This window comes from Adiantum capillus-veneris, chromosome 28 (assembly GCF_014529385.1).
Source record: "Adiantum capillus-veneris isolate H3 chromosome 28, ASM1452938v2, whole genome shotgun sequence".
Taxonomy (NCBI): domain Eukaryota; kingdom Viridiplantae; phylum Streptophyta; class Polypodiopsida; order Polypodiales; family Pteridaceae; genus Adiantum; species Adiantum capillus-veneris.
Genome location: NC_140958.1, coordinates 1,223,186 through 1,233,430, shown reverse-complemented (window position 1 = coordinate 1,233,430; position 10,245 = coordinate 1,223,186). Strand labels below are relative to the sequence as shown.

Below are 10,245 nucleotides of genomic sequence, written 5' to 3'. Positions count from 1 at the left end.
GGACAAAGAAAGGAAGGAGGAATACAGAGAAGATATACATATGCTTATCCGAAGAGAGGAACACAAAAGGCCACTCAATTGGATTGAGCCATGTCAAGGACGACATGAACTAGGAAGGGGAGAATGTTAGAAAATTCGGACACGTGGGCATCAAAATCACTTTTGACTTGTAACTTTTCCAGATTTTACATTGTAAATTATAAATATTTAGTCATTGATTCAGATAGTGGGGCTTCAAGCTTCCAACTTGTACTATCAAGTAGATTATTAATTACTATAAGTGGCAAACTAAAACCCAAGTCATTGTAAAAGGTGAGAACTTGGACTAAGTATAAAGGTCAAGTTTTGTAAGGTTTTTGTAAGTTAATCAACTATTGAAACTATATCTCTGTATGTCAACCATAGAGAGTGCACTCCTCCTTCTTCTCTGTAATCTTATCCACACACACTGCACTCTAGAGAGAACCGGTACTTTGCATAAGTGGAGAGTATCACGATGTTGGTAGCAAGGAGGTCTACAAGCTGACACCATCATCTCACATCGAAACGCATTGCCATCCAAGTTCACCCACGAGCCTTTAAGGTGAGTTTCTAGGCTATGATTATTTGTTTGCAAAACTAAGGTAGATATGGATAGCTCTCGAAAAAACGAATCTATTGGGATTGATGTTTACTAATTTTGACCACCTATATCAAGCTGTCCAACTATACTTGCAATTTTACAAGTAGTGCAGAATTGGGATGAAAATAGATAGATGTGTTGTCTACATGTAGGTGAGTATCCTAGTAGTGAAGTTTACCATGGTACCATTTGGATACAATCTATGTGCAATTAGATGAGTTTCCGTGATGCAAGAAGAATAGGAAGATACTTGGGATTTTCGCAGTTGTGGTAGTAGTTAGTGCACCTCAAGGCATGACTTGTTTGGTGAGGGTCTAGCAATCCCTTATATATTAGCGTGCCTCCATGCCCTATTTGGGTGTGCTTCATCCCTAGTAGACTTTTATGTTTGCTGAGGTTCTCACTATGCTATAGTCAATGCAGGCCTATAGGAATTCCCACCCAATAGAGTTCTCTCCAAGAAGGCTAAAACAAAACTCAACTCCAAATTCTACTCTCTCCTCCAATGACAACGGTAAGGACAATAAGGATGACGGTAATGCTAAAATCACTTATCCTACTTTCTTTCCTTATCTCTCTATATGTGAAAATTATCTCTCTAGAATTGAAGATTATCTTGGTGTCATCACTTCTCCCTCTGCGCATGGCCTTGAGGCATATTCCAAAGAGGAATGTATTGGAGATACTGTTGCGTCCTCTCACATGACATCATCTAAAAATCTAATGGAAAACTATAAAACTACTTCTTTATTGGTACACATCAATGATGATTCTAGCTGGTGAAATTTTGTTTGGAGATGCTACACTTCATGATGTTTTGCATGTTTTAAAACTCTCTAAAGCCTCTTCTCTATTTCTAAAGCTATATCAAAAGGATTAGGAGTCTATTTCGATGATAAAGTGATTGAAGTTATTGATCGCAAATCCCTCTCTATTGTTGGACATGGCCTTTGAGAAGAAGGTCTCTATTGCATCAAGTCTTTTACTTCTAACATGCCTTCGCATGTTTCTCACATTTATCTGTTGTTTGCTTCCTCAAAAGCACTTCTCTCTCATGAAGAGATTCTCTTATGGCACTATCTCTATGGGCATGTTTCTATCAATACTTTGCACAATAGATTGTCTCTAAAGAGATGGTCCTTGGAGTTCCTCAGTTTCGCCATCCACACCATGTGTGTTTCTCGTGCTAAAAGCAAGCAACACAAAGACTCTCTTCCTGAGGAGACTACCTATCGATCCACTTGTGTACTTGAGTTAGTTCATGCAAATCTAGCGAGTCCACTGGAGGTGGACGTCACTTGGCTGGCTCCAAACATTTTATGTTACTAGTGGATGATTTCTCTTGCAAAACTTGGGTTTTCTTTCGGATTGGTCAAGTGGAGAATCAAACAAGATCAAAGGTTTCATTTCTCAAAATTGATAGCAAAAGAGAATTTCTACCATTTGGCACTTCTTTGCTTCTAAAGGTATTAAAAGGCAAACTAGCATTTCATACACTCCTCAAAATGGTGTTGTTGTGAGAAAGAATCGTGAAGTAAAAGGAATGGCTCATCTTTATTGAGACATTCCAAGCTTCCTTCCTTCTTTTGGGGTGAAGCTATAGCCACTTCAATTTATATTCTCAATCCCTCTCACACTAAGGCAGTAGAAGATAACACTCCAAAGGAGGTCTTGTTTGGACGTAAACCTAATGTCTCTCATATTTGTGTCTTTGGATGTGTTGCTCATGTGCATGTTCGTACTTTAGAGGAAAATTCTACACACATTATCTTTACGGGTTATTGTATTCAATCTAAGGGTTTCCATTTTTGGGATCCTTCGATTGGAGATATTGTTTTCTCTTGTGATGCTCAAGTTGATAAGTCTAAGTTTATTCTTAATAGTGTTGAGTCTATATCTAACACTAGTGATCCATTTGACATTGTGGAGTCTCTCTTTGCTTCCTCTCTTCCTTCCACCCTTACCTAGTGTGTTTGCTCCATTGACCACCACACCAGTTGTTTCTACTCTTCCCTCTACTACTTCTACTCCTATGTCTCATCCTGTCCCTACCTCTACTACTATTGATGATGCAGGAACTTCCACTAGACCTCCACGTCCTAAGTGGGTTTGCACTTTATTATGGGATTTGGATATCCTTGACTCAAAGCTTCATCAACAAGCCTCTTCAAGTACTCGGCATACTCGTCTAATAGTGAACTATTCTTTGATGTCACAACTTGATGCGATCTCCAAACCTTCGAGGATAGAGGAGGCTAATTGGTATCAGGCTATGGGGGCAAAGAGTTTTTCTATTGAGGCTAACAAGACTTGGAAGCTTGTTTCACGTCCTTGTTACAAAAAGGTAATTGGCGTAAAGTGGATTTTTTGAGTCAAATTTAAATCTGCTAATATAGAGGAGGAAGTTTATGTTGAGCAACCACCAAGTTTTGTCATTCTTGAATATGAGGATTATGTTCTCTTTTTATTGAAGGTTCTCTATGGTCTTAAGAAAGCTCCTCAAACTTGGTAATGAAGATGGACAATTTTCTACTCTCTTTAGGTTTCCAAAGATCTTATGGAGATCTTAACCTTTATGATATGTGCCATTGTGCTTTATGTGGATGGTTCGATTTAGACAAGTTCACACTCGGGTCTTCTTCTCATAGGATTGTTCTATTGTCAGGTCTTTGATTATGCTCTCCACATTTGCCTCTTCAATAGCTAATCCAAATGATCATTCACCTCCTCAATGGGGTGTGATGGCATCTCCCTCTCTCCAGACATAATCACTCAATAGAATTAATCTCAAGAGATCTTGTCTAGTAGGTGTTTTCATCAAACATTTCATTAAGAAATGCATCACCAAGCTTTTGGTTCTTGGTTTGTGCAAGGAATCAGAGAGCCAAATAGAACACAGAGAAGTCAAGAAGTCTATTTTGATTTTGTAGTGGGTCTCAAGGTCGTGATTGCATTACTTAAATTCGAGATGCACATGGAGCATCATGTAAGGAGTTTAAGAAAGCCCCTTCCTTGCATCAAAAGCAAAACAACATGATCCCCACTCACAACGGTCCATATGCAAGATCCGAGCATTGGGAAAGTTATTATGGTTTGTCATATAAGTTCTTGTAGCACCATATCCCTCATGGGTTAAATGCATAAAAACTTCACAAAAGTAAACCTTCGATAAAAAATGACGTGTTGTCCTCTCTATTTTAGATCTTGCACTAGCTTTGACACAACATGAAACGACAATTCATGGCATGGCAGCTTATTATAAATGCAAAAGGAGTACTTATAGTGAGTCTCTAAATGCACAAATTCCATAAATGGATTCCAAACTTATGTGGTTTCTTAGGGTTCAATTCACAATTTGAGGGAATGATCCTCTCATTCACAATTACATAGTGCCCACAATTACAATGCAACTGGATTGTAGCTGTTAGTCTCGTCTAAAGACAAGACCTACCGTAACTTGTGTTCAAGAGTCCCCTTCACAAGCAAGCATTGAGTGTTATTTCGTACATGCAAAAGTCTTTGTCCCATCTTCTATGCATCATCTGGGTACCAAATTACATCACAAGTCTCTCCCTTCTAGTAAGATTTTTTATCAGGCATAGATTGCAAAGACATGCCAAGAGACACACCCAGAAAGTGAATAAAAGAGTGTCTTATCAATTGGATTCCATTTTTGCATGGATACATGTTCAATCAAAACTTTATTACACTTCTCCATTGCATACCTATTGGTCTCTTCCACAATCGCATCAACTAAATCCAAAGGAAAAAGTCAAAAAGAGGTGAATTTCAATTGACAAGCTCTATTCGACACATCCAAATGAAGTGAAACCTCATGTCAATGTGTTTTGTCTTGGAATGAAACATGGGATTCTTTGCCGAAGCAATGACACAATACAAGACTGGAATCTACTGACCCTCGTCCAAATCTCCCACTAAATGTGCCAACCACAATGCTTCCTTGTTGGCCTCTGACGCTGCAACTTACTCAACCTCTGTAATAGAAGATGACGTACAATTCTGAAACATGATCTCCTGCCCCTCCAACAAATATAAAAATATAGCCAAATGTAGGCTTTCTATTCTCTACATTCCTTGCACACAGAGGAATGGATGAGCAAGGAGTGAGGCGTGCACCTCTTCACACAATTGTGGGAACCCACTAGGCATAGCAATGCCAAGGGCCAGGTCTTGCTACTGCTTGGCTTCTAACATCTTAAAACTGTTTAGATCCATTTAACCATAAAATGATCAAGCACTCTAATTTTTGTAGGGGGAGTATTTCACATTACCATCCAATGAGCTTTTGCTTTTAATGATTTTTACCTTGATTGTGTAATAGACTTTAAAAAAATCATGCAAGGAGAGGGGTGCCACTTGGCATTGAGACATTGGCTAATATAATTGCTTAAGTGTGTGTAAGAAGAAAGCAGACAATGCCATCGATTGCATTACCAACCACTACATATATTGGATGATTCTACAGCGCCAAGTAAAAAATCACACGTTGACGTTGCACGCTACAAAAGGAAGAGGTTATGGTAATCTGCAGCAATAATAGGAGCCAAGATGCTCAAGTGCAGGTAGATCTTATTGGAGTGGGCTTCACACTCATGATCACCCCTGTATATTCAACAGAGCTCTCGTATACACATATCCGCAGCTGCTTTCTTTAACTAAAGTCTTCATCAATTTTGGCATCTTGCTCGGTTACATTGTCAGCTTTGCACTTGAAGGCCTCCTTGCTACATACAATTGGAGGCTCAAGCTTGACCTTGGGATGTTGATTTCCCTTTTCCTTGCAGTAGGAGTCCTTACTATCCCTAAATCACCTTAGTGACTTGTCACACAGAGACACATCCCTGATGCGCGTGTACTCCTCATAAAAATGGCCAATGGCGATGCCTCCAAAGCCAACATGCAATTTGCCAAGGTCCTAAAAACTGTCAATTTTGGTGACTCCATCAATCCAAAGAAAGACCTTCGGAGAAATACCTGACTCAAAATGAATATGACCATGCGAGAACGATATTCGCCATCTGTGCGTATGTAGCACTGATTTTGGTCGGATTCGGACTGGTCTCATGGGTGTTTGCGTTTGAGATATTTCCATTGAGGGTGAGGGTGCAAGTAGCAGTGGGGCTGTGCGTGGTGACAAATCAGCTCATCAACGACACTGTGGTCTTGACCTTCCTCTCCAGCTCGTAGAAAATCATGCTTACGGGTACCTTCTTCCTATATGGCAGCATCATCTTCCTATCCATCATCTTCCTATATGGCAGCTTGCGGGTATCTTCTTCCTTTATGGCAACATCATCTTCCTATCCATCAACTTTTTCTTTGTGTTCATGCTCGAGACCAAGGGAAAATCCCTTGAAGAGCTCGCCCTCTTCATTGAAGGTCAATAGATTGCACGGAGTCATAGAGAGGCTAATTTGCTTCAAAGGTGAAAATCTATAATGTCCACCAAGTTAATAGTGAAAAAAAAAGGCTCTATGGTGTCCACCCCTATGCACGTGGAGGATCATAAAGATACACGTGATGTCCACCAAGTAAATAGTGCAAAACAAGCATGATCCGCGCATAGGGGTTTCAACATCACCCAACACCTCACTTGGAAGAAAGCCCTTGATTTTGGCAACCACGAAAAGTAGCTTGGATGTTATAAGAAGGATGCCTCAACGTTGCTAATGAGCAACGTTACCTATGAAGAGAAGCTAAAGGTCTTAAAAGACAATGGGCTACGTGAGAACGTCCACGAGGCAACATATTATTGAACAATAGCAACCTTCGTCTTCTTTTTCTTGTCATCATTATCAATCTTTATCACAAGTGCAAACTTTGCACTTGCATCGGTCAACTCCTTACTTCATGCACATGAAAACAAAAAATACTTAAATACGATCAATATAAATTTAAAAACTACTATTTCGAGGATAAAAGGCTCGCTTACTTCTCTATATCCTGCCACCATGATCTGAATCAATCAACGCATGGCTGGGTATTTGCATAGAAGTCATCGCAAACAAAAATTTCCCCCACATCTTGGTATGTCGTGGTTGATAGGAAATCCATGCACTTTCATAAAGATTTTATTTCCTTCATATACATACCACGTGCTTGGTATGGAGTAATCCAAGATGAAGATGGATAGTATTTACCACTCCATATCTTCTTCATATACATACCAGATGCTTGGTATGGAGTAATCCAAGATGAAGATGGATAGTATTTACCACTCCATATCATCTTGTGAAAAGTCAAGCGGAAGTCGGTGCTGACTTCCAGTACATAACAACGCGGTAAAAAATGTGCTATGGGTGAGACAAACATGGTTTTTAAGGTCGTCAACACCATAGATTGTATACAACTCAACACCCTTATTAATATAATCCATAGTCATGTTGTGCATAAGTTTTTGGAAGTGTGGTTCTCCTTCATCTTTAAGGCAATATCCTACCATCTCTTGAAAAGTGTGCATGTTCGTTTTTTGTTAATGCTCTACACAAGATGTTCGAACCTATCGGGTTTTCTTTACTCCACCCCAATTAACACTTTGTTTTCTTGTTTATTGCTATAAGCAAAGTTGACACCATGCACACAACCATTTCAAAGTGCAAGTGAAATAGAGTACCCCCTCTCAAGAGCACATACATGCTGTTGTCTCTTTCTCAAGGAAATCATTATTTGAGGCAACAATTGCACATCTATGTCTGCACCCTGTACCGACACTGTAATGCTAACCTCCATCAACTTAACTGGCTTATTGGACTCAACTCTACCCCTCTCCTCAACAGAGATGCGAGGGCGTCCTCTCTTTTCAACAGATGTGTTTCACTGGAACCGTTTCCATTGTGGCACAAACGCTTTTCTTCAATGATGGCATTATACCAACATATCACAATACTAAATCTATAGAACATTTCTCTCTCTCTCTCTCTCTCTCTCTCTCTCACCCAATCATAGCCATCATATGCTTATTTCTTTATTGCCAACCATGAGAACAATGTTTTACTATCTCAAAAACCTCAACAACAAATAACAAAATGCAGCAAAAGTCATACCTAAGTCATGGAAGGCAGCAAAACTACAAGCAATGCATACATGTCCGAACTCAGCCAATTGTAGATATAAGACAAAACCTTCTGTAAATCATGAGCTGGACAGGCTCCTACAAGCGCATACAAGCATGCCGTCAAAGGCAGATATAAAAAAGCAACGCATACAGGTTCTTAATGAACTCACGCTCACAAGCATGCTTGCCACAGATAGAAGCACATTGTGCTTACCTTGCTGATGCGTGGCGGGCAGCCTTCCCTCTCGTCGACAGCCTCCTTTGCAACCTTCTTTGTCGCCAATTGGCGGCACCCTATTTCACACACGCGCGCACACGGGGAACCCTTTGTAACCGCGGATGAAAGGGAACGACGACGGTTAATGGAGGCAGCAGGGGCAGGTCCTGACGGAGGCCGCCCTCTGTTCCAGGAGAAGAAGAGATCCTGGCCAGAAGGCGTATCGGCCCAAAAGGGTTTGGGAGGTCGCTGCCGCTGCCGCTGCGGTGGCTGCGGCACACAAAGAACGGCAAGGGCAGTACTGGTCACGTAATCTGTACGCTCTTGTGGAGGAGCAAGAGCAGAGGAGGTGTAAAGGTGCGTTGGTTCTGTCCACCAGGGATTGGATAAAGAGAGCGAAGGCAAATCTTTTGAGTGGGGCTGATATTGGTGTGCGTGTGGGAGAACAGAGTTCTGGGTTAGGAAGGCAGAACGCGGAGGAGGTAGAGCCAAGCGTGAGCAATGTGGACTTCTTGCCATTCCAGCTTGTATTCTCTCGGTTGCCTCTTCGCCAGCTTTTCCAACTCCGGTGTGTTTGCAAAAAATGGAATTTGATGCTCCTTGGCAGAGTTAGATGTTTCGAAGACAGAAGATCAAGAAGAGTACTGGTTTGTCATGTCTCAACCGCTCCCATGTGATGAGCGCATCTGGAACTTTAGAGCCTTCAGCAGCCAAGACTGGGCCTTTTTTGGGCTCCCTTTGCCTGGCTGCAGTCAGGGGGCACTGTCCAAGTTACTTAGGGGAATTGGCTGCAGCCTTTTGCCCCAGCTGGAGGACACATTCTATGCGGGACGCTGTCGTCCTCGTCTAGTCAGTGCAGGAGGTCTCATGTGTGCATTTGTGCACAAGCCAGAGGCTCTTGATGAGTACTCTGTTACTGTCTTCAATTGTCTCACAGGCTGGGTAAAGGTGCTTCCCCGTCTGCAGGATCCATGCCACCTCTCCAGGAAACCTGGCTTGACCACCCTTGGCTGCAACATGCACATGGCAGTTGACAATCAGGACCCTGCCTGGTATTACATCTTGCTTACACACGAGAAGTATGTTCGAGACACCCCAGGAAAATTCTACTTTGAGGTTTTCGATTCTAGAAGGGGTTGCTGGAGGGTTGGGCAGGACCCAAAAGCTGCCATTGCAGGTTCTAAGGTGCTGAATGCTGACTTCTTTTTCGGAGCATCTGGCAAGTCTTTGCTGGGGTACAATGTGTCAGATGATGTGTGGAACAAGGTGTCAGTGGCCCCAATATCTGGAAAGTCTGGCTGGTTTCCGACCTTTTTGAAGTACAAAGGAAGAGTGCTACAAGGCCTCTGGTTGGTTGGGAGCGGTAATATTTGTGCTGGATTTGCAGTGTGGGAGCTAAGACCCACTGCTTCTGAAGTAGCCTCTTGGGTGGAGGTGGCAAGGACTCCAATGCACCTTTGGGAGGAGATTTCTCGTGATGATTGGGATCTCAACATAAGGGCAGAGGGAAGCCTATTCTACATGGTGTTTGAAGATCGGAAGTTGCAGGGACGATTTAGGCCACCGCTTGTGTATGACATTGCCCAAGACCGGTGGTATTTCTTGCCCTCGGAGAGGGGGTCAACTAGCTTTGGCTGCATCTCGGTGCTTAGGCCGAGGTTAAGCATGATGCCTAGGGAGATGAGCAGACACAACTTTCTATGTAGAAACGTGTGACTCACGCTACTCCTAGATGGTCATGGTTTTAGTGGCATATGTGGGCTTTATCTTTGGAATGGGACTGGATAGCAAGGTGATGGTGATTTAGGTGACATGCTTTGTACAGCTCGTACAAGGTACTATCTTCTAACAAGAGGGCACACGACCCGCCTTGCGAGCATAGCCAGCCTTTTATCCTATTCTAATGTATATATGTTTTGGTGGCCCCCAATTACCCGAGGGGTCTCATATTCTAATTAGCTTGTTTTGGTAGTGTTAGAAAAAGAAATGAATAATAAGAACAATGCTGTCTGTTGTTTTTGATATGCTAGCAGCAGCAAAGCTGAGAATTTGTTTGTTTGTTTTTTCTTTGTGGGTCTCCCATCAATAATGAGTGTCTCGGTTTTATTGTTTGAAGTAATTATTGGAAGGCAGGCTTATGACAGATGTCTCAAGCTAGCACTGTCTAATAAGCATTGCAGATGTCTAATGTGCGGGTTTTGAAAAAGCTCTTTCTGCTGCTCTTTTTGGTCTTGGTTTCTGCCATAGGTCTTTCCCAAGAGGTTGCACCGATCCTTATGTTTGTGGACAGGTACAAGAAATCTGTTTTGTGAATTGGACCCCTATATCTGC

At 41.9% G+C, this 10,245-nt stretch overlaps 2 protein-coding genes across 2 annotated transcripts; one reads left to right on the top strand and one right to left on the bottom strand.

Moving 5' to 3' along the window:
• Nucleotides 1-7,825: 7,825 nt before the first annotated feature.
• LOC147419979 (uncharacterized) lies at nt 7,826-8,433 on the bottom strand. The gene has a single exon (XM_086505036.1). The coding sequence runs from the start codon at nt 8,431-8,433 to the stop codon at nt 7,870-7,872; it is 564 nt and encodes a 187-aa protein (XP_086361162.1). The 3' UTR covers nt 7,826-7,869.
• Nucleotides 8,434-8,563: 130 nt separating this feature from the next.
• On the top strand, nt 8,564-9,936 carry LOC147419978 (uncharacterized). The gene has a single exon (XM_086505035.1). It carries the CDS (start codon nt 8,569-8,571, stop codon nt 9,628-9,630), a length of 1,062 nt encoding a protein of 353 aa, XP_086361161.1. The 5' UTR covers nt 8,564-8,568; the 3' UTR covers nt 9,631-9,936.
• Nucleotides 9,937-10,245: the final 309 nt, after the last annotated feature.